The 24,944-nt window shown below is 41.2% G+C and overlaps 1 protein-coding gene across 48 annotated transcripts in view; it reads left to right on the top strand.

The window, feature by feature from the left end:
• Window positions 1–24,944, top strand: part of PHF20 (PHD finger protein 20) — a 78,360-nt gene that overhangs the window by 5,573 nt on the left and 47,843 nt on the right. For 21 of the 48 annotated variants that reach the window (XR_015276923.1, XR_015276922.1, XR_015276925.1 and 18 more), the window contains 6 exons: window positions 5,118–5,166; window positions 9,449–9,554; window positions 11,335–11,449; window positions 22,115–22,286; window positions 22,511–22,595; window positions 23,300–23,379. Coding sequence is in view for 44 of the 48 variants with exons in the window: in XM_086852684.1 (XP_086708810.1) it covers window positions 11,367–11,449; window positions 22,115–22,286; window positions 22,511–22,595; window positions 23,300–23,379 (420 nt within the window). In the remaining 4 variants the exon portion in view is untranslated. Of the gene's footprint in view, window positions 1–5,117; window positions 5,167–6,234; window positions 6,489–9,356; window positions 9,555–11,334; window positions 11,450–22,114; window positions 22,287–22,510; window positions 22,596–23,299; window positions 23,380–24,944 lie in introns of all 48 variants that reach the window. The other 27 variants (XR_015276924.1, XM_086852690.1, XM_086852682.1 and 24 more) reach the window with 4 other exon arrangements.

Here is a 24,944-nt window from a genome sequence, read left to right as displayed (position 1 = left end):
TTGCAGGGTGCACTGGAAAAGGATGAGGCTCCAGAACACTTGTGTTATGAATAAGGTGCAGTGATCAGCTCATGCAAATGAGGAGGAGTTAAGTATGGTGGGAAGAAGTTCTGATGAGGTTTATAGTTTTTTTGACATGTGCTCTTGTTCCAGTTTGATTTTGAACCCTTTTCTGTTCTTCCTTCAATGTTCCCCTCCCCCTTTTGTGGTTACTGTCTGGCAGCTCTGGCCAACAGGGCTGTCAAAGCATGGAGGAGGGCATATACTTGCCCCTTGTAAGAGGCAGCAGGAAGTAGGAAACTTGTTGCTGGGAGGCTTGGCAGACCAACATCTCACCACCAATCAAGATGTGAGAGGGGCTCCACCAACAAAAGGCAGTGAGGACTGACTGACAGACCTTGAGAAGAGCCAAATCTACCTATAAGGATGAGACCACAGACCCTAGGAGGAGCCAAGTGTATATATATATGGGCAAAGCCATGGTCTGTGGGAGGTGCTGGAAAAAGCCATGGTCTGTGGGAGGTGCTGGAAATGCTTATGTATATTAATATAGCTAATGCAACCTTGGGTATAAAAAAGGCAGAGACACCATTTTGTGAGCTGAGCCTCTGAAGAGCAGAAAGTCTCACTACACTCCCAGTGCTGTCCCCTCCTTCGCTTTGTAACTTCAGCTTCTAATTGAGTTTTATTTAGTCATTCCTGCCTGGGGTCTGAGTCATTTGTAACACTTGCAGTACATTGATGACATCATTGTATGGGGGCAGCACAGTAGAGGAGGTTTTTGAGAAAGGGGAGAAAATAATCCAAATCCTCTTGAAGACTGTTTTCTCTAAGACCAGGGACTTGCCCAGAAAATTCAGTTCCTAGGAATAAAATAGCAAGATGGGTGTTGTGAGAGTCCAGTGGATGTGGTCATCAAAATAGTGTGTCCAGTCAGCAAAAGGAAACACAGGCTTTCTTAGGCACTGTGGGTTTTTGCAGGATGCATAGTCCATAAGATAGTTCCATAAGTAAGCCCTTTCTGTCATGTGACATGGGAGAACACTTTTAGGTAGAATCCTGAATAACAACAACAAGTTTTGGACAAATTAAACAGGAGATTGTTTGTGCAGCAGCCCTTGGGCCAGTCAGGACAGGATAAGATGTGAAAAATGTGCTCTACATTGCAGCTGATAAGCACGGTCCTTCCTGGAGTCTTGACAAAAGTACCCATGGAGACTTGAAGACTACCCATGGGGTTCTGGATTTGGTGATAAAGAGGATCTGAGGTCTGTTGCACCCCTTCTGAATAAGAGCTCTTCTCAAGTTATGAAGGGGTTGGAACCACTCAGAAGTGATTGACACTGAAGCACAGCACTTTCTAGCACCCTGACTGACAGTGCTGGACTGGATGTCCAAGGAAAATTCCCTTCTACATATCACACTGCTGATGCCACATGGAATAAGTGGATCACTGTGACTGCACAGTGAGCTCAAATAGGAAACCCCAATCAATAGGAAACTCTGGGATCTTAGAAATCATCACCAAGTGGCAAAAAGGTAAAAATATCTGTACCATTGGAAGAGGAGGAGAAAAAGGATGCCCCCCCCACCATGTAATCAGGTACCAGAAAATGAAAAGCGATGCTCTCTCTACTCCTGATTCCTGTCATATCATAGGGACAAATTGAAGATTGAAAACTGTGATATGGCATCTTACACAATGAGTTGCAGAAGCTATTGGAGGACAAGGTGGTCAGGTTGCAGAGCTGAAAGCTGTCCAGTTGTTACCAGCTACTGCTAAATGAGAGAAGTGGGCAGTGTTCTACCTCTACATTGACTTGTGGATGGTGACAAATGCTCTGTGGGGGTGGCTGGATTATGGAAAAGGACTAATTGGCAGTGCAGAGGGAAACCCATCTGGGCTGCTGAAGTGTGGCAAGACATGGCTGCCTGGCTAGAGAAATCGGCTGTAAAAGTATGTCATGTTAGATGCACATGTACCCAAGAGCTGGGCTACTGAAGAACATTACAACAATGAACAGGTGGATCAGGGTGCCAAGGTTAAATTGCCTTAGGTAGATTATTTCTGGCTTGGTGGGCAGCCCATGACACTTCATGTCATCTGGAAAGGGATGTAACATTACAGATGGGCTCATGACTGTGGGGTGAACTTAACCATGGACACAATCTCCAGGTTGTGACCTGTCATCCATGACTATGAAACATGCACTGCAGTCAAGCAGGGCCAAGTGGGTAAAGCCCCTGTGGTATGAGGGGCAATGATCAAAATGTAAATATGGAGAGGCCTGGCAGATTGATTACACGACTCTTCCATGACTCCAGCCAAAGGTTCCCAGGCTAGCTCAGATAGTTTTTCTTCTCCTCTCCAGCTCGGTGCCAGGAGGGGCCCCGCCAGGGCTACTGTTTGAGTCCTGGCCCGGATCAGAGCTCTCTGTCTCACTTTGAACACGAGTCCATGGATCAGGCAAAAGAGCAGGGGGGACTTTTCTTCCATTTTGCAATTCACAGATTTATTCTGCAACGGTAAAGCCAGAAGAAAGGACAAAGGACGGGGGTTTGACTGTCCTTTTAAAGGGTTAATGCCTCGGGGGATTGGAAGTCGGGAAGACCAGTTAGGAAATAGAGCTGGTGGGCATATAACCTTTCTACAAATCCGGTACATACAGGTTAAGATAAGCGGTAACAGACATAGGAATTCTCTAATTAACTTCCGAGGATTCGGGGATTTCCAACGGCAGGGAACAGCGGGGTGGAGCCGCGGGGGAGAGGGGTCGAAACCGAGCCGCCCAAAGTGCTTTGGCTGGGACACAGGAAACACATGGCACGGAGCGGCGGTTGCACCTCGGCGGTGCTTTCTCGTACTTGCAGTCCCTCCGGGAGCAGTGTGGGGCCAGCGGGAAGCGGCGCCTGGTGGCAGGGGAGCACAGCGTGGTGGAGCAGGGCCGGGGGCCGGTGTCCGCGGCAGCGCGGGGGGAACGCAGTGGTGCCGGGCCCGGCAGAGGCGCAGGGCCGGGATGGACCCAGCGGAAACGACAGGCACAGCCGCGGGGGGGGGGGGGGGGGGTCGGCGAGGCCGGCGGAAGATTCGGCCGTGGCAGCAGAAGCCCCGAAAGGGAAAAGCAAACACAAAAACCTCTAACTTAGCTAGCAAACTGAACCCCCACTGCAACAATTCCATGGAGAGGTCTCCACAAGAAACAGTTTTCTCATGGCTTTTCATTCCCATGATGGCTGGCACCCGGGAAAAAAACTGCCATCATGCTCTCCTCCCATTTTTACACCACTCAGAGGTGTGTTCATCGGCCATGAATCAAGGGGTATTATTTTAAGGATGAGCTATTCAAAGGCAAAGGTTCTCGTCTTCTGTCTCTGTGATCATCTCTGGGAACAGAGATTTTCTCCTTTTCTCCCGGGGAGCCAAGGGTCTGTATCAACTCTTGCTTCTCTCTCTCTGTTCAAGCATTTAATAAGATCAGTTATTCTACCATCTGCTTAGCTTCATCAATGGGCACTTCTGCTCAGATCTTCACTTTGAAATACTTCATTCCTCCCATGTACTCTTTCATAAATTAAAGGAGTTCTTCAGAACATTATTGTCCATCTCCATGGCCTTACCAAAATAATATTTCAGCTTATTAAAGCATCTCCTCATTCTCCTTTTATCTGAGGCTCGACTCTTACTGGCTTTGATGGTTCATGTTCTCTTTACATGTTGATCGCTCCCACTTTTCTGCTCTTTGTAGAAGAGATTGAACCTATGGGTCTCATCTGGCTAGTGAAAGGGTTAAATCTTGCACAGGTCTTGTGGATGGTTATGTGATCTCTGCCGGCCAGGGCTGTTTGTGATGGAGGATTTTTTTCAGCAGCCAGGCTAGCACTCAGAGGCAGCACGGTGAGGGCTGATGGCTTCCCCTCCCCCTGCTTGTCAGTTTTGGTGAAACCCAGCAGTGGCAGAATTTCAGCCAAGCCAGTGATCGGCCTGGCCCAGCAGCGCCGCTGTACAGGGCTCGGCGGGCTTCCCGAGGGGGCTCAGCCCCTTTGGGAAGGAGCTCCTACCACCCCACAGTCTCCATCCCCCACTCGGGAGCTGCTGTGCTCCAGCCCTACCCCTCCCAGGCCGCGGGAGAAGCGGAGGGCCCAGCTGCACCAGAGTTCTGTAACCTTTCAAGGCCGGAAACAAAGAAAGCAAGCAGTTCCCAGGCTTAGGTTTAAAAGGTGGTATTCACAAAAGTGATCTTACTTTTCAGTGGTCTAAAATACTTTCAGTTCTGAGAACTGACTAGCTATTGGCTTGATCTTAAGCAGAGAGGAAATTCCCAGCAGCCTCTCTCAAAGCCTTCACTTCCGTGTTTTCTACTTTTTTTTTTTTAATGCCAAACCATCACAGGTAAATTATTCTTATCTCAGCCAATGATCTTTACCTTTTGTGCCTCCAATTATCCTTTGGGAACACTTGATGAAACAATACCATTCCTAAACCACAGCAGATTCTATGCAGCTCTAGTTCAGATAGAAACCATGAGAAATATCATCAGAATGCCCAATTTGCAGCCTAAATTTGGCTTCTGGGAACAATTCAAATGGCTGTCTTTGCCACTTCTGCAGTGTGAGGAAGTTTGCGTGTATTGACAGTAGTTGATTTGTGGATGAAGAAGTGATTCTGGAGAAACTCTTGTAGTTGATTCTTGTATTAGCAAAACACAGCTCCTTCTGCATGTGGTGAATGTTGATTATCCAATGTATTCACTGACAGGAGAGGACTACTTAGTTAATGTATAGTTGGTTAATACTGCAGTACCTGCTGCACCAAAGTAGGAGTAATGATAAAGTTACTGGTAACTTACAGTTAACAACAGATAAATAAATGATGGAAAAATCTGATGCAGATAGGCAGAGAGAGTGTCTGTGTGTCTCTAAGGATCTCTTAAGCATCTCTTTAATTTGAATCACAGCAGCCTGCTGACCTGTACTGAAATATTTTCAGATTAAATTTTTGTTCTAGAGGTGTTACGCTATTATGGGGATACTGTTGACTGTAGAGAGAATATTTTTTTGAACACTGAACTACTTCTAGTGTCAGAATTCACATGATTTTTATTTTTCCTTTCCTGTAGTTATACAGCACTGTTTGGAATGTTTGCAGCAACATAAACAAGTTTCTTGGTGAGTATAAGCATAGATCCTTTTTTTTATTGTGGCTTTTCTTTAAGCTTTTGAAATTTTGGTTTAAAATTCAGATTTTACTTAAATACTATGCACAGGGCCTCTGTGAAACTTATCTGCATTGAATTCTTGTATTCCTAAAGGCTGCCATTTTTCCTTTAATAAAAGCTATACAGTCTTATTAAAGCAGGTTTTCATTAATATTGCTTTATTTAGGAAAAACCTGATTTATTTTATGCGACTTAAACCTTTTTCCAAATCCTTTTTGTTTGTTCAGTGCTTAGGTGCTTGTTTTTTATCTTTAGGGTGTTACAGGAAAAGAGAAGGGAAACTAGAACAGCTAAATGGGACATGATCAAATGACTGTAATAATTGTTTTCAGTAGTAACTATTTCTTTAATTGCACTTGGTAATTCAAATGGATTTTATTATAGAAAAACATTTTGTTTGTTCTTTTGAATTGCTTTTATTTGTATGCTTTCATGTTGATCTATCCCAGTCTCAGTGCCAGTTGAAACTAACAGCACAGTTACATGAGATGTTGCTGAGGGGATAAAAATGACATTATTCAGGCCCTGTAATCTCAGGGAGAGAGTGAGGGTCTTGTTCAGAGGCTCAGTCATGTAACATCTTTTCAGTTTTGTCACTAAGTACTTTGGGAAGTCTTGGTTCTGCCTGAGGAGAAGAGCAAATATAGACTTTTACTGGTATCAGTTCTCTTAATCTACTTCTATAAACTAGAGAAAAAGTAGGAGACTGAAATCAAGTACTCAAGTCTTATGGTTTGAGGGAATGTCAGTGGTGAGGAATCATCTGTTCAGCATTCTTGTTAGAGATATTAAGTATCAGTTCAGGATCCAGTTTCTGTGTTGTGTGGCTTAGAGTTCACCTGTGTAGTTGTTAATTTAACCTGGGAAGTTTTTTAAGCAAGTAAGTGCTGATGAATATGTAGTTGAGGATGCTACATCATGCAAGTAAAAACTGTGTTGTAGTCCAGTGTCTTGTTTGAAATGTGTCTTTTGGATAAAAGAAGTTGGGTGATGCAGTATTCCTTGAAATTTGTTGCAGTGTCAGGTCTTCCTGTCCAGTTTAAATCTTTCATGTTCATGTTCCTGTTAAAAAAAAAAATTCCAAACCCAAAAACTTGCCTGGAGATCTAAGCATTGTGGTTTGAAATACCGGTGTGAAGGACATCATCTGAAACTTACAGTCACATCTGAAAACAGTCACCTACCTGTGAAATGGTACACAAAACCAGCATGAGGCAGGAGAAGACATCCTTGGATGAGCAGAAGCTGTTCTTGGATTAACATGTTTAGCAGGTATAGGGGTCTTATATCTGTTTTTATGTGTAGAGTAAAACACAGTAAGGCATACTTCATTGTAGCACTGCTGCTGTAGTCAAAACCTGCCAGGCTGAGGATTTTGTTTGCAGGCAATAAAAGTCTATTGTAATCAGCTTCCCATGTCAGTGCCAGTACAGTTTTTAAGTGGTGCTTGTGAGACTTCCACTTAGTCTTCATAAGATGCCATTAGGATTGTTTAGTATAAATGGTGTCTGTAAATACTGTTTTGCAGTCTGATATCATACCTTTTCTCATCTGCAGGTGTGTGTTGTTTCAGCACAGCATGTCTGTGGTCATCCACTTGTAAGGTGTTCCGATTGCAGTGGGGACCATGGACTTCTCTGGACTGACCATTCCTGATGGGGGCGTGCATATTGTAGGGGGTGAACTGGATAAGGCTTTCATCGTTTTTGCCACTGATGGAGACACGAGACTGGTGTCATGGGTGTAGATGATAAAAGGTCAAAAGTATTTCAGAGTGAAAAAAACCTGATGTACAAAATGAGAATGGACTTAGTCCTTGGCAGTTCCATCTGTATATGTGCCAGCAGATTTGGAGCAGTGGTGCTGGAGAGGATGGCAGTCAGTCTTAGTCTTAGCCTTTGTGGAATCAACTATAATGATGCTTTGTCCTAGAAGGAAACAAAACAAGTTTGTGTTGCTTGTGTAGGAGAGGAAGTGCTGCCTGCAGTACCCCAGGTCAGCAACATCTGTGCTGTATCTCCAGGAAATACAAGACAATCTCTGGCTAGTTGCTTTTACTCCCTGGTTTTGCCAGTGCTTTTTATTACCTGTCCTACCCTGTAGTGTTGTGGAATCATCACCAAGCTACTGAGTGCCTCCTAGGAACTGGGGCAGAAGCTTCCCATCCAGAATAAAACATAAATTTTCCATGCAAAATAAGGTTATATTTATGGAAACTGTTGAAGTTGACTGTGCTCCTTTGTCAGGTCAGAGAGCTATGGTGTTTTCTTACATGGTGTTCCTCTTTTTTTCTCTACTGTATCCTTATGGCAGAGGGAGGGAAAGCTCTGGGTTTGGCATGGATGCACAAAAGAATGAAGGAAATAGGCTAAATTTTGGAAGTGAATTGCATTTCTTGTGAGCTGCTTATGAAGCAGCACTGAGAGAGAATTAAGTTGGAAAGTGGGGCTGATTTCAAAGAAAGGGTTTTGGTGTGACAGTAAAAGAATGGTTTAATCACTCTGCAGGTATTTGGAAAATAGTTTTTGCCAGAGTAGGTGTCGTTTGGAAAAGCTGCAGTGGTTTTGCAGTTTTCACAGAGGAAACGATAGAGGCTGTTATTTGTGAAAGTTTGCCATAACTGCTTGGGTTTGCTCTGCCTGATAATATGAAACAGATTTTCAGTTTCCATAGGAGCCTACTTCTGTTGGAACTTGGTGATATGCCAGGTTTGGGGCTCTGCACTGACAGAGCCTAAAACTGGAGAGAGTAAGGTGTACAGGACGAGCACTGTTAGCAGAGCAGAAAGCTTGTTTTAGAAGTCAAAAATTGTTATGCCTGAAGGGATCAGTATTAATGTATTTCCTTTGCATTGCTGTAAGTCTGTCTTCCTCACTGATATGTGTGTCTGAAGAGCTGAAACGTTAAATTACCTTATGATGACTTTGATAGAGAAGAAAAGACTCTCCCTTTTAAATAGCAGGTATTCTTTCAGTAATAAGATTTAGTAGATATATATCTATAATATAGATTTATAGATTTAGTAATACAGAAGCATTTTCTTTTGGAAGTAGTGACTTGTCTAAATCCTGAAGTATTTGTTCCTGAAACAGATCTGATCTTCTTAGAGAAGAAGTTTTGTAGAAAAGCCATACAGCTCTTGGGATAGGCCTAGTCTCCGTGTTTTAATTACAGACTTGAATACATCTCAGAGTTACCAGAGCATAAATCCTGTTAGTGTGTTGATTTAGGTACCAAGTTAGTACAAATTGATTTTCTGGTGAAGAAGATTTTAGGAGAGATGTTCTGGCAAAGCGTTCTTATTTCTAAGTTGTAGCTATGAATGTCTGATCAGTCTAAGGTTGGTTGTTGACAAGGTGTTTTATTGCAGTTCAGAGTTCTTAAGCAAGTCTTTGCTGGAGAGGACAGAGGCTGAAACTTAAAATCTCAAAGTAGGCAAGCCCCTGTGTAGGGTGCTTGCTTTCTGAGAAACTGAAGTTATCAGTGTGGTCATGGGCATGCTGGTGAAGTGTATTTTGGCACTGCCTCTTGGCCTAGTTTGTGCAGAGCCGTGTCACGGTTCTCAGTAAAAGTTGTGTCTCATGGTTTCAGGCTTGCTCTAAGGCTGGGTGTTTCAAGGTAAAATGGTTGAGACCATCTGCTGAGTAATTTATCTTATGTAATGTTCCGCCAAGTATATATCTGCTTGAAAAGACTGTTCCTGAAATGGGCTGCAAATGGAAAAACCAGCCTGCTTTCATGGTCTGAGGGGCAGGACTGCTGGGTCACATTGCAAGCCAGTGGTAGGATGTGAGAGAAACCGAAGCAGCCTAAGTTTTATAACTTGGGAGGGGAGAGAAAGGAAGACTTGGGAGGAGGGGCCAATGATACAAGATTTTTGCTCAAAATTTTTTCTCTTTCAATTTTGTGACCTACTGCCTTCTAACAAGCTTGGCGAAGGTGAAGCCAAGCTTAGTGAACTTAGTGAAGTGCAGTATGTATGTGCTTTGACTAATGTTGATGTGTGCTGACTAGCTGTGTTCAGATTTTAATGGAATCTGCTGCCTTTGTAACTGTGATTAAATGGCTTTGGCCGTTTTCTTCAGATTTCCTATTAGCTGTGATACTCATATTTTTTTAAATATTTGACTGAAACCATAGTAAGACCTTCCTCACCAAAACGGATGTGTTTATGCAAGCCCCGTTGTGTGTGATCCTGTTACTGAAGTCACGAGATGTATGTTCCTCTCCAGCCCCATGGAGATGAGCTGAGATGAATCCTTTTCATCCAAGTGGCAGCTCTTACTGAGGAGGACCACTGCGGGAAGCTGAAATAATGTACCGAGAGTGCCTCTGGGGGTATGTTGGCTTTGCATGTCCCTCCTTAGTGAAAAGGAAAAATAAGCATACTAGGGAAAGAATCACCTTGCAGATGTCATTTCTTCTACAAGTGTTAAGCAAATTGTATGTCTGCTCCTCATTTGGAGGCATGAAATTCCATTGCTAGTGCGTTAAAGGGATATTTTAATGATGTAAATCTGCAAAGAAAATAGTGAATATTTGAGGTGTGGGTGGGTAATGCTCTTAAAATATAACTTCACACTTGCCTTTTTTTCTTTTCCTAATTTCTACATTCTGATGCAACATAAACTGTAAAATCCCAACCATCTTAAGTTTTTCTTAATTTCATTTCTCAATTAAAAGTTATGAACTCCCGCCCTAACCATTAGAAGACTGGGCTGATTCAGATCCATGCTGTGTGAACTTGATCTGTTTATCAGATACTACTCTAGGAAATTATTTTTTTTACTTCCTAAGTGGCTAGAATACTTTATCTTTTGCTTTGAATCAAACTTACAGGCAATAGTATTTTTTCCTCCATACCCTTGCAGGCTGCTTTAATAGAGGTGAGGATCAGTCTAAAAGCACTGCTTTAGAGGAAGGTGGCAGATGAGCTTTTGGTAGAGAAGTTTCTTTGCAGTGAGGTGGTTGGGCTGTCTCTGTGGCCAGCCCTTGGCAAATGGCTTGGCTTAAAAAGTGTGGTGAAGGAGTAGCTTTTCCTTATTGTAGAAGCTTTATGATATTTCCAAAGATCTTTGATTTCTGAACCACAGTTGAAATTAGAGAGTTCTTCATGATGTTAATCCTTTTGTAGATGCAGGTCAGTTGATAGCATTGCTGTTTATGCCTTATGTGAACCAAAACACTGGTGCTTATTTCTGTGTATTTCTCCTTGTTCTTGTAGTGTAAGAGTAAAACGTTTTTTATTTTAACTCAAATCAATTTCGTCCATCTGTAATTGAATCTTCAAGATACAGCTTTACTATAAGGACAGTGATATTGAATAAGACTTATTTGTGGTTTTGGATCTTGTGAACTTGAAGGCTATGAGAATGGATCATTATTTGTGTTATTAAAATTGTGGGAAACAACTGACAAAAAAAATCAGGAAAAATAACTGTTGACCAGGCTTTTTCACTATGTGTACCTTGAGAGAAACTACTAGAGCAAGATTTCTTAAACTTTTATGTTATCTGTTGGAAACAAATATTAATGAAGAATTTTAAAAATTTTCCCATTAAAATGGTGGACGAAAGCAATGCAGATATGCAATCAGTACAGAGAGTCTTCTAAAATTGGATTGAAAAAACCTACATATTTCTAATGGCTTTGAAATTTATTGCACTTGTAGTGATGAGGTGACATAGTGTTCTAGAGTGTGTCACTAATATGGTAGCTGTTGAAAGATTGTCATTGTGTTTGTTTTGCCCACTTCCTGTTTACTGGATTCCTTGTTTTGATCAAAACCTGGAGGGGGGAGAAAATATTATGAAATTTCCGTCTCATTTGTGAATAAACATTGGGTTGCATGGTTCTTAATTGACCTGGAACTTGGACCAATGGACAGAGGCTGAGCTTCACTCTTTCACGGTCCAGTAGCTGACATTTTGAACATGCTTTTGGGAATCGTTCTGCACACTGTCACTTGGGAACCCTTGTTTAAAAGATAATTGCCCCCTAACTTTCTGCAAATCAAAATTACAGCAGTACCTTAACATCTGGCTTCTGGGAATTATAGTGCATAAGCTTATTTTGTGTATGTCTTGATTAGTGATTGATATTTAATTGCATTTTTCAGGGGAATAAAATCAGCAGTGTTGATATTACAAAATGACAAAACATCCTCCGAATAGAAGAGGGATCAACTTTGAGGTGGGAGCCCAGTTGGAAGCCCGTGACAGATTAAAAAACTGGTATATTTTTAAAACCATTCATGTTATATTAATTTTAAGTCTTTAATATCTTAAACATTTTGTATTGGTGCAGTATTTAAAGTCGTAGTCATTGGTTTGTAGGAAAGTAGTTAATTTATAAAAGTTTATATACCAGTGATTGAGATGGGCGATACATGCTAATATGTTGTTCTGGCCCTCCAGAAGTGTGGTGGTGTTGTGTCTGGGAATAGGACTGCTCCTAAATCTACTTGGACTTCAGGCTCTCATTCTCCTGAATTCACCCTTTAAGTTCTGTGCTATACTTAATATTGTAGAGCAGATATTATGGAAGAATAAATTCTTTGCAGTACAGAATATCCTCACTGCTTCCTTTCTCAGTGCGGTTGCAAATTCATAGGTTCTGAAATCTGATTGAATTTGTTAGGCCTGTGCTTATATGAGGGTGGTCAGCTTTAGAATTAAAGAACTGTGTGGGGAAACATGTTCCATGCTAGCAAGTCTGGTCCGGTGCCTGTCTTGCAGCCCTCAGCTGTGAGGAAGAACACTTTTCTTCACTAACCACTGCATTAGGAAGAGGAAAAAGAGCTTACAAATTATTTGGGCTAACTTTGAACTTTCTAACTCTGTACATTTCAGGTAGTCAACTCAAAACTTAGCATTTACTAACAGAAACTCCGTGAATGAGAGATAAAATGAAAATTGCCAAAGATTTCTTAAATACAGGAATTAATTATGTTTTGTTAGCTCCTGTAGATAACTTCTCTTTCCAGAAATCAACTGTAGTTGATTTTTATTAAGTAGTCTGTGTTGGATAGAGATGATTGTACTTAATGCTCTAAAGCCTGTCAACAGGTGAAGTGTACAAAGTCAGTATTGAAAACCATATTTGGAATGTGTCTAAGGCAACCACTGCCTTAGACACATCCCAGAACATCTTGGTTGCATGCAGAGCATGTTCTCTCCATATACAAGGGCATTGGAATTGTGAATATGAGAAAACATAGCTCTTTCTGTAAAGGATGTAAAGTATGACCATTAGAACCTATTCAGATTTTAATTTGGCTTACCTGTGTATCCAAAAGTTGTGTAGGTAAGCAGTGATCTGAACCTGCCTGCATTTTTGGTATTCTTGAGTTTTGTTAGTACAACCAAAAAAAATACAAAAATAATATCTCTGAGCCTGTCTGTAGTGTAGGCTTTTTAAAGATGCAGCTTGGTGTAGCTGGAGTAAGGCTAATAACTTGCATCCATGACTGTTACCCGTCTGACATGTTTGCTCAACAACAGTATCTGAGCGTAAATAACTCTTGCATGGGAAAACTTTGTGGGGGGGAATTCAACAACCTGCTCTACTTTTTGCATATCCCTTGGCTTAAACTTAAATTTTGGATATGCTGTTTGTTCCATGTTCTTTGGTTTTTGGAAACACTTGATCTTGAATGACCTGTCCCTACACAAAGTGCTTTGCAGCTCTGGCCTCACAACTTGCTTATGAACTCTCCGTTTCTGAAATATTTTGTTTAATTGCTAAGCTCTGAACTCCGAATTGTGTGCATTTGCATTTTCAGGGTTTCTAAACAAAGATTTTTAAGAGCTGGGGGCTTAGCAAAACTAACAGTACTGACACAGCTCACTGGGTGAGGATTTGTAGAAGACAGCAGACTGGTATACTTTCTCTGCTGCTTTCACCACTCTGTGGTGTGGTTACAGTCCACTCTTGTGGAGGAACAGGGTTTTCTGTTTGCTGACACTTGCTTTTCCCAGTGCTAGACCTTTGGAGGTCCAGACTTTTTTTGTGTGTATATTTGTTGCTGTGTTGGCGCTTGTCACAGTGCAGCTGATTTGAAGGTGTCCCCCAAACTCAGCCAGGCTAGAAATAAACAAGTCCCTCGGTGAGCCATGATAGGATGGATTTGAACACATACAAGGGACTTCAGCCGATCCCATTCGATCCTAATTGCAAAACAATCACTGCTTGAGGAGCTGGGCAGTGTGAAGACCCAGACCAATCAGCTATCTAAACCCAGGAAATTCAAACCCCCTATTAAAAGAGCTGCCATAATAAACTCTTTGCTGTTTGTCTTATGATCATCAGACTTGAGTCATGATTTCTGTCTTCAACCTAACATTCAGTGCCCCACTGTGAAGACCAGCCATCCCACGAGCAGAGTGGGGGGGACAGAGGACAGCATGTGCAGAGTCAAACCAGCGAAAAAAGCTGGAAAAAAAATCAGAGCGTGCAAGGAGAGCTGCCAAAACAGTGACAAAGCTGAAAAACCAAAGAGCTGGTACACAGAAGCGGAATGCTGTAAAACCAAAAGGCGAGTAGAACCCTACTACAGTGAAAACAAGCTGCCAAAGATGTCACGATGAGCCAACCAAAAACAGCGTGAAGAGCTGACCAAAAATCTGGATTCACCTTTATAAATATCCCTTCTAAATAGAAAACGGCACTGAAGTAGTGGGTGGATTTGTCTCCATGGAGGAGAACCCAGTCTTTGTGGACTCTCTTTTTTAATTCAGTGGGTGATGAAGTATAAACAGCAGACTCTAGAAGCCATTATGAGCATTATAAAACCCTGGAGGCTTGTAAAACAGGCTGTAGAAGCTGCTATGGATGCTGTGAATGTTATAAAGCCCTGGAACTTTGTTTCGAACTTACTGGGGTGGTTGGAAGCCAAGTGGGATGCCAGGACACCAGTGGAGATGCCATGGATACTGCCTGCAGGGCAGTGTGGGGGGTGAAAAACCGAGAGGAGAGTGGCTGTTATTCACCAGAGCTCCCCCACCACCGTCCAAACTGGTGGTGACTGCACGGTGTGTGGATTCACCTGTACTGCGACTGCTTGAGCCACACCCACCAGATCCATCCTCGGAATGCCTGGGGCTGCTCATGTCCCAGCTATAAGGGCCACCTTTGAGCTTCATTCCCTGTAAAGCACCACAGAGACAGCCTGCTGAAAAACCCCAAAAAGGCAGACACCATGTGCCTCGGGTGTGGGTCACCAACATGGCAGACGCTACATGGAGCAGAAGTCACTCACTCCAGATGGCACACACCACATGGTGCAGGAGCTGCGCACTCAAAATGCCAGAGCATGTGTGCCGTGAAAGCAGCCTGTTCAATCATCTCAAAATGGCAGAGCGCAGGAGAGTGATGCCGTCCTAACCAAGTGGGGGCTTGGTGGCCACCATCACTCCTGTAGTGGTGCCTGAGATTCCATCCAGTGCACCCACCAGATTCTGGAAGCATTGCAGCATGAGAAAACAGAAAGTAAACTGGCAGCCCCATCCCTAAAGCCCTTCCAGCACCCCCCGTGTCACGCATAGAGCTGCTGGCACACAGAGATGTGGGACGCTGCTTACCGCCCACGTGCAGCAACGCTGCACCTCCCAGGAAACCTGGAAGAGCACCCGATCACAGAAGCCAAGTGACATTTCCTGAACCCAGAAGCATCAGTGGGAACCCACTGAACCCTAGAGTTGTTCCAGCGCTTCACCCTGTGCGCAGCCTGTGGCTCCCCAGCGCTGACATCCCCAGCAGCAACCCGAGAGCTCCAGAGCCCAACGCTCTGAACCAATCCTGGCTGTGCCAACAACTGCCACCCCAGGGGGCTGGGGGGCAGGTTCCAAGCGACAGGATAGCTGTGCGGAGTGCTGGGTGTCCGCCTGGCCACCACCGCCCACCATAACCCACTTGCCATGGCAGGTGCCCAGTGTGCAGGGCAAGCCAGAAAAACCTATCCATGGAGCATTAAAAAACCTCTTTTGGTGAGGTTTTCAAAATCAAAGACAAAAATTTACTGCCATAAGGCAAGCACGCATTCTAATGTTGGTTTCTAGGTACCGTCGGCAGCTTCAGTCCTTGTGCTGTGATGAACAATACTAAACTCTTTTCAAATATGCACTGAAGTTTCATTATAATACTGTGTAATATTTAAGGATTTTAGTTTAATTTAATAATTTTCTTCTGTATAAAACTGAATAATTTTCCAGGCTGTTTTTACCCTCCAAAGAATAAAAAAAGCATCAAAGTCCAAAAAGAGCATTCTAAGTTCATAAAGGCAAACATAAAGGTACTAATTTGATGTAAAAGAAAAGTGTTTCATTAGAGAAATTTAGTTACAGGGTTTTCTAGCCAAATATTTTCCACCTGTCACTTCGTTTACAATATCTACAAAAGCATTTTCATGCTGTTGACCACTAACAACTGCCTTTCATACTTCAATCATGCCAGCTCCTGAGGTCTCAGGAGGTTGAGGTCAGTGGCAGGTTTCTGAGTATAGCAGGTCTGTTGCTGCTGTTGCTCGAATACTAGTTCGCATGTTCCCTTGATTTTGAATCAAAATATAAACATGCCTTTTAATGTTCAGTTTTTGCAACAAAGTATACAAATACTATAATCACAAAAGTAGAATAATTTTAGATTACAGAGAAGTTAAAGCTATACATGAGAAGGTAGTAACAGAAACTTCTAAATTAACAAAAATAGTTTGCCTTGCAGCCTTGAGGTCATGTCTTAATACCTTTCCTGAAGAAAACGTATTATTTAAAGATGCATAATCCCAAAAATGTGTTTAATTTAATTAGAATTGTTATCAATTTCATAACTCTTAACAGAAGGAAAAGGTTCATCATTTACACTAATGCCATTAAGTGATGTTAAGTATACTAATGACAATACAGTAGCTGTGTAAGAGTAACTTAATTCTTTCTAGCCTCAAGAAACAACTTCATAACTGTCCTTAGATAACAAAATTATTCACTTTTGATGTCTCTATTCTGTAATATTACAGATTATCTATATTTATAGAGGCAAACACCCCAACTAATTTTACACTTGTTTTTAGTATTGTGATTTTACAAAGTGATTCTACAAGTATAAGGGAATTATGTTAGTAACATTGTATATACCCATCAAATAATAAGCTAAGATCACAACCAAGTGAAAAAGCTTTCACAGGAGAAATCCAAAAGGTCCAAATATACACCTTGGACCATCTGTGGGACCCATGGAGTGGCAGTTTACTTACAACTTCATTCAAAAATCCTCAAAAGTCAAGTATTTTGGGGACGTTGCTGGCACAAGGGCTTGTCACTTTTGATCATGTAGCACATATGACCTGCAAAACCTGGCTGAGACAGGGAGATGTTTCCTTTGATGGTTTTGAATTGGTTTGTGACAAGGAGATAAATGGTGCTTTCAAAAGAGTAATATATTATGTCTGCATGGTTGTATTTATTTACAAGTTATTTATATATCATTGGTTATTTAGTTAAGGATAGATAAGAAAGCCAGCTGTTCTATGAGTTATTACTGAAAGATTTCTTTTAAAGATATAAGATAAGGAAGCCCACCCAATCTGAGTCTCAGCTCTGACCAAGCTGTGGCTTTGACTGGCAGGAGAGGTGTGCCATCAAGCCCTCCCAGTCTAGGTCTTCATTTTGGCCAAACTATGGCCGTAACTGGCAGGGGAAGTTATCAAACCCAGGTGTTTTTGTGCTAAAGATGAAAGCAAGTCACTTGGACTAGCTGATTTGGCTTTGCAGAAGCTGAACCCCTTTCCTTTGAGATAAACAAAGAAGCCTCATCCAGAAGAGGCCTTCCAAATCCTCGTTGTGAAAAGGAGGCTCCTCAGTGGTGGAAGACCCTGGGTGACAGTAAAGGATATAGGCAGTTTAAGTTTCACCTTGTTAATTTCATTCAAAAATGCGTATTTTGTTTCTATTATAGATGCTAAAACAAAGAAAGGGGAAGAAGTTTGGGGTATATATACACCCCCTTCAAAATTCTTGGGTGCTTTCATGTTCTCATGCTTTTCTCATGTTTTTCAATAAATTCACAACATAACCGAGCAAGCCAACAGCCTGTTGGAAGCAGAAGATTATCAGTGGTAAGACAATCTTCTCATTGCCCTACTTAAACTCCAGGACTCAAATATTTGGAAGACATCAGTGGTAGAAATACATGTGTTTTTAATTAAAATGGTTTTGAGTTGAATTTTTTATTGCTTGTACTGTTAAGTTGTAAAATTGTAACTTCTAAGTAATAAGCCTGCAGCATGCCATCTTAAAAACTTGTATTTCTGGTAATCCCCTTTAACAGCTCCTAAATGTGTTAAAACTCCAATGACACATGAGATACATCACTGGCTGAGGGAAACTAGGCTTGTCGAGTTGAGTGGAGAGTCTAATTCAAACTAGATTAATTTTCTGTGTCATCACATTGTCTTTGTCATCTTATCTGCAAGGCACCTGCAGAAGATAACAAAGAACACTTACACATTCTTTAATATTACTGGAACAGTGAATTGTCACAGCATGGCTGGTCTGAGGCTGTCCCCAAACTCAGCCACCCGAGAAGTAAACAAATCCCTCGGTGAGCCATGATAGGATGGATTTGAACACATACAAGGGACTTCAGCCAATCCCATTCGATCCTAATTGCAAAACAATCACTGCTTGAGGAGCTGGGCAGTGTGAAGACCCAGACCAATCAGCTATCTAAACCCAGGAAATTCAAACCCCCTATTAAAAGAGCTGCCATAATAAACTCTTTGCTGTTTGTCTTATGATCATCAGACTTGAGTCATGATTTCTGTCTCCAACCTACAACTGTCCATAATGGGTGCTAAAACATAGTCATAAGTCTCATGTTCAGTTAAAGTGCTGTCTTTGATTTCTGTTCTCAGCACCAAATACATCAGTCAATTAATGGGCCACCATTGCCAGTATATCGGCAGCGATGCATTGGAAAATATTTTATGTCAGAGTGCCGTATACCTCTTGCATACCAATGCACATACCAGTATACAATGGCTTGTGCCCCAAATTGCTAGTGAAGGACTTTGGAGGTGTTTGGATGAGTTGCCAGCTTTCACGAAGAAGAAACATTGTATGCTAGCAGAGTAGTCGATGTGAAGCCTGCTCATGGTCAGTGCAAAGTGAATTTTGTATATTTACTACTCTTCCCAGAGGTTGCTTTGTTGTATTTGGAATCATAGCATATTGGCAGTGCACTGCAATTCCTGGTGCAGTTGTCTGTCATGTCCTATACTTGGAACTCCAGGGAGTACAGTGAGTACTTTTGGTGCTTGACTTATGTTGTTAGGGCTTGTGTTGATGCATCAAACCTGTCATGAAAGGTTTGTCTGTTGGCCTCGGGTTGCTATAGGGAGAGAGCCTCTGTGGATGCTAAAAGGTCTCCTGGTACATAGTGCTGGAGTTCAGAGGATGAAGGAGGGGGGCTGCTGTAGTAGGACAGCTCTGAATGGAGGGATCCCAGAAGGATTGCTGTAGCCATGGACACGTGCACACTGTCTCAACTGAGTTGACTTTCTGAAGTCTTTTTCATTGGATCATTTAAACTGTTTGAGTGGTGGCTAGCTGCATCTCTTACTGAAAAGAGGATGACCGTACTACATGCCTGCAATAGGCAAATGATGTTACCTTTTGTTACCTTGTTAAAATGACACCTCCAAGTTTTTCTGTCTATTGTCTAAGTAAAATGTGAATGGGCTTTTAGTTCTTGAGTAATACTGAGAGTATGGTGCTACCCTGTTAAGATTCACATAGTCCCATGAATTCAGTTCATGCTGTCAGGAATTGGTCTACGTAATGAAAAGATGAACTACTATAGCTCTTGTCCTTCACAGTGCTGGTGCTCCTTGATGCTTCCTTTCCTCTCTGCATTGCTTTGACTGCACTAAGCTTGTCCCTTCCTAGTTCCAAGGGAGTTGGGGTTTATAGCAATTCTGGTTTGGTATGTAGGAAAAGAGAAGAGAAGCAGATTAGTCCGGGGAATTTCGAGATATTTACCTTTTCCCAGAAGGGGATAGTTTTACATTTGTCTGCCATAAACCCATTTTCATACTGTTCCCTGTGCTTTGACAGCTGTAATCTGAAGTTGCCAGTCGTTACTAACCATAGTCTATTCAGTTCTTTGAGGTTTTGATTGTCACTTAGGTTCTTAGAAAATTAATGCCAGCAGTTTGGGCATCTTAGAGATTTTCCCTTACTGTTTAGCCAGTTAATAAGTTCTTGAAAGGTATGAGCTCATTCATTTCAAATTGAGCTGGAGAACTTGTTTTGCCCTCCCTGTATGTTGCAAGATGTTGTCTCTGATTACACAGTGTTTCAGATAAATATTTAAATCAGTACCGTTTGGGGTTTTCTTACCCAGGATCAGTTAGCTGTCTTGAATACCCATTGAGTGAGCTGAATACTTCCTTTGTGGTTTGGGGGAGGATGTGTTGGGCCAGCCTGGACATATCTCAGTTGTTCTCTGGGGCCTTAGCCAGGCTTCAGCTATTTGCCTTTCACTTTGTGTATCCTCTCATAGTATGTTTTGTTGGGTTTTTTTTCTGAAGAAGTTTGAATTTCTTTTAAGTTACTTCTACCCCTATGTATGTTCACAGGCTATTTGGAGGAAGTGTGTGGATAATGACCTATTATACTTCTGTACAGATCTGTGAGCACTTGTGCCTTCTCATGTGGTGTGCTTGCTCAGTTCTATGGAAGATGTGAGTAAGGAAGCTTGACCTGTGCATGAGAGGTGCTCAGGGCTGTTGAGAACCTGCGAACCTTTCTACTTTGTTTTGTAGCTGCTAGTACTCTCATCTTAGAGGAAGGTGGTGTCGAGGAGAGGGGGCTGTTAGAATTCATGAATAGGTCTAGCACAGCTTCTGATAGGTTTACTGCTTCAGTCAAGAGCACTGAGTGTATGTTAACTGATGTTTATTGCTTCAAAAAGAGAAGAAGATGTTGAGGCTTTGCAGCATGTTCTCCGAGAATTGAGAGCTCTAGCTCAACCATACTTATTCAGGTAGACTGAAATTTGGTCTCATTATCAAGATCTTGATGATCTTGACTCCCATTAGTGAAGTGGGATGGGTGCAGATGGCACTGATGTATGATTCTGGGATGACAGTTCTGGTAGGGAAAGTTCCTCTTATTTCTGGATATGAAGCAGGGAGCACTCTTGCATCAAGTTAGTTGGCTCTTATAACTTGGGCTAGTCTCATTTTAGTGGTAGAAAGTAGACTGTACTTCCAGAGGTGGTTATCTGCTTGGACAGGATTATTAACTTGATACTGAGTCAGCACTTTGTCCTTTTTATCAGCTTCCTTCTTCATCATTGAAAATCTAGACTAGTTCTAGGTGTACTGCAGTCCCAATGGCAAGAACACTGTTCTGGCTGCTCTATTGTTGAGAGGATTTGGGATTTCTTACCTGCTTTTGCTGCACTTAGATTGTAGGAAATGGGATGCTGATTTTTGTCATTACCTGAACTTAGTGATAGCCAAAAATAATCAGTGTAGTAGAACTAGCTTGTGATTGTTACTGTTGCCCCCTCTTGAACTTGTGAAGGACAGCACTTGAGTTGCCTAAAAAAAAAAGTATCTGGACTGTCACAGGAAGGAAGTTTCTTTTTTTCCAAAAAGTTGTAACCAGTTAGAGACCTCCCTGCCATGTAAGTGTCTCCCATTTGCGTTCCTCTCCTCCACAGCCTTTGCTGTATGCATTTTGGTAATACATTGGGATGCACTAATGGCATAGCTTGATGTGTGTGGCAGTGAGTATTAAGCTAAATATTAGTCTATAAGTATTAGTCTGTAGTTGCAGTATAAACCTCTACCATGGCCTGTTCGTAACTCTGTGAAGTTATCACTGGACATGTCTCAGATCTGCTGGAGGATTTCAGTTGTAGGTAGATTTGCTTTCCCTTTGTGTAGGGCTGTAGAATGGTAGCCGGGGTTCCATTTGAGTCTTAATTCATACATGTCTTGGCTTTACTGTTAGCATCAGGCTTGATCCTTTCAAGATGCCACTTCTTTCTACCACTTGTTCTACCTTTCAAGTATTAAAGAATACTTGTGGACTTGAGTTTTGTCTTCAGCCCTTTGTTCAAGAATTCACTAAGGCCTTGCCTTTCTTCCAGAATACTGAAAGCACTGACAAATGGAAATTTTCTCTTGATGTTACTATTGTGGAAGGGAAAGCATTGTACTTGGAATGTAACCTTCAGATGGGTTAGTGAAATAGCTGTGATTCTGAAATACTTATTGAAGTTACAAATTACCAATGCAATTTAAAAAAAATACAGAGTTTACAAGGCCTTCCTGATGAGAAACATTTGAATTTGACTCATCTCAGATTCCTGTACTTCTAATGTACTAAGAAATTTATATTTACAAATCCCAGGATTTTGCAGATGAAATTTAATTTCTGAGTCTCTAAAATTGTTTAGTGTGCCTGCTCGGTTTTTGCTGTTATATTGGATAGATGAGTCATGATGACTGGTGATGAGAAGTGAGTGGATTGACCCCCAGGCATTATTCTTGATAAGAGAGAACTGAAGCTATTGATTTTGTAAAATATGACATTTGTAGATGTAGGGAAGGTCTTTCTGACTTCTGAATCTGTAGTTAAATTTCTTTTTCCACCCCTGACTAAGAACTCCTTAGTTGTCTCCTTTTGCTGCAGCCAATGTTTGCGTTTGCTGTTCAGTTTTGGGTTTTCTTATGTACTTTGCTCCATAATTTGGTAGCATCTTTATTGCTTATACAAGTGGTACATCAAATTAATAAGACTGGAGTAGCTAAACCAAGGTTTATTTGTATAAAGTGTCTGAGACAGGTTACCTTGTTCTTATTTAAAATATTTTAATCTACCTTTGACCAGGTATCCAGCACACATTGAAGAAATTGATTATGAGGAGGGGAAGGTACTTATCCATTTCAAGCGCTGGAACCATAGATATGATGAATGGTTTTGTTGGGACAGTCCTTATTTGCGTCCCCTAGAGAAGATACAGTTAAGAAAAGAAGGATTGCATGAGGAAGAAGGTTGTGCAGTAAGTAGGAATTTGAGGACATTTGTGTGTGTTGTAGTTTAATGTGCATTTTTATGAATGATTACCTTTAAAATACTTCACTGTTGCTGTGTTACCCCTGCTGTGTAAATGTTACGATTTCTTCTAAACATTGGAAAGCTAGTAATTGAAATGTTTTAATAAAGTTGTATGTTTCGGTAATTCTCAGATGAAGACACTTTTAACTACTGTTTTCCCTACTGTAGGGATTTCATATCAATGATCAGGTATTGGCATGCTGGTCTGACTGTCGTTTCTATCCCGCCAAAGTTACTTCTGTTAACAAAGATGGTAAGAACTCCTGGTTTTGTCATGCTTAGTAGTCATGTATTTCTAATTGTGCTGGAACCTCGTTGTTTAGATGGAGAGATATTACAGCAGATGGAGAACAGCTGTGGAAAACTGCATTTTCAGTTATGTGTTTTAGTCTGTCATCAACATTCTTAGCATCTTATCTTGTTTATGAGATCAAAACTTTCTGCTGGTATATCTAGTCAGTAATTGCTTTAAGTATATATGTGGGAAAAGTTATTTCTTAAAGTTGTTGTTATTGCCTGTAAACTGCAATAAAACCTACTGTCAGAGCCGCAAAACCGCCTTAAAAATCCGAAGGGGAGGGGGATCTTTGAAGGATTTGTTCTAGTGCTGGGCTTGCTTTAGACTGTTTGTGTTGTAAGATCAAGGAGAAAAGGGTTGTGTAATTATATTTTTGAATATTCCACCAGAAATATTTTGGGGTTTTGTGAGTAAGGTGCATCTGAGGAGCAACTCTTAAGATTAGACATGCACCTTTATTTTGGTCAGAATTGTTCTGCATAACTTTGCTGTGTCTCTCTGGCCTGTGATAGGAGCTCTGTGTTGAGGGTTCTAACAACACAGGTAAGGCAGCTTTCACGTAGAGCTAATTGTGCAGCTGGAATATTGGAGCTGTTATCTGATGCTGTCTTAAATAACTTCTGATCTTTGAACTCTTGTGCTTTGTTTTCATATCTTAGGTACATACACTGTGAAATTTTATGATGGTGTAGTTCAGACAGTCAAAAACATTCATGTCAAAGCCTTTTCCAAAGATCAGGTAAGTATGCACTGTTTGTGCAGCTAGTGTATTCTTGAATGAGCAGTTCAGGTGGCTAGATTTGGTGAACTATAAAACATAAAATTAATGAAAAGCCTTTACTGCTGAAATACAGTATGTCTGAAATGAAGTCCATTAAAATGAAAAGTGGACTTCAGTTCCGCTTCATTAAGGGGAATGAAATGTGAATCTTTGTGGTATGATTTGCAAAGCTCACAGATTCTTTAAGTGCACCTCTTGAACTAAAGAAGTCATCCTGTAGGTAAAACAGATATCTAAAAGTCATTGAAAAATTCAGAATGCACATATTAAAGCTGGTGGTAAGGTTTTGAATCGTGCTGTGATTGTTTTGCCTGCTTGAGGTTACTTTAAATATACATGTCTTAAAAATAAAGGAGTGACAACTGTGGAGTGGACAGAAACTATTCTTTCCCAAAGTAACTGCTAAATATTCATGAGACTTCTAAGGAAAACGGCTATTAATCTTTTACGTCACAACTTTGAGAAGATCAGTTTTTTTAAGTATTCTTTGTTTTCCTTCTGTAGTTTAACTGTGTTACCAGCTCTTCACCTGCTCAGTGCAGTAGGTTCAACCTTCAGCATATGATAGAAAGTAGTAGTGAGCCATTACAAAAAAAAATATAAAAACTGTCCTGCTGATGGTGAGAAGGAAGAAGTGCTGCTCTGTACTTTGATTTTCATGTATGGGCATGTAGGAAAGACTGACCAAGTTCTGGCCTTGAGTAACTTGGTTAAAACTTCTTAAATACCTGCTTCAGAGTAATTTTCATTACAGGCAGGGTTTTAAATTTGTTCTCTTGTCATGCATTCCTGTGTGGTAACTGCCTGTGGATTTTTTTTGTTGTGCTCTCTGCCTGTAGCTTTCTGAAACTTTAAGTTTGAGCTAAGAAATTGAACCTGTCCCCCCAGCACAAGTCTTAAACACAGATTCCACTAATGAATGTCAGTGGTACCATTTAGATTTTTCACTGTTGCAAAGAGGTATGCCAGTCCTCCAGATTTCTGTATCTGCCAGGCTGGGAGGCTATTTCACATCTGCCATGAAGTGCCCTTAATATCTTTTAAATGGTTATCATTGTATGTGGTGGAAAGTTGACTAATACTCACAAGTGAACTATAGCAGAATCTTCATTTCCATTAAAAATGTTTTTATGATATTTACCATTACATAAATGGAGTCGAACAATCTGAAGAAATATTCTGCATAAGAAAACAAAAATATTTTGTCTCTCCTTTAGCAAGTTTCATGATTCTGCATAGCTTTGGAAAGGTTTTGAAAGGAGATGAAAGGGGTTTTTGGTTTGGTTCTTACTGTTTTCTCCTTTTATCCTTTGTCCAAGAAGATTTCTCTTAGCCCAAGAGAGTCTCCAGTTATGCTAGAACATTTATTCTGGTCTCTAGCATAAAAAAGCATAAAGTGAGAATTTCCTAGTGAGCTCTGTTTAAACAACCAGAAGTAAAGTTGTTTTAAAAAAATACTTGAGCCACTGGAGTGCTCAGGATTCAGAAAAAAAAAAGTACAGCAGTAGTGTAGCAGCATGTTG

This window comes from Cyanistes caeruleus, chromosome 16 (genome assembly GCF_971803275.1).
Source record: "Cyanistes caeruleus chromosome 16, bCyaCae1.hap1.1, whole genome shotgun sequence".
NCBI classification, from domain to species: Eukaryota; Metazoa; Chordata; class Aves; order Passeriformes; family Paridae; genus Cyanistes; species Cyanistes caeruleus.
The sequence above is the reverse complement of the archived record's forward strand: the minus strand, read 5'-3'. Positions and strand labels throughout refer to the sequence as shown.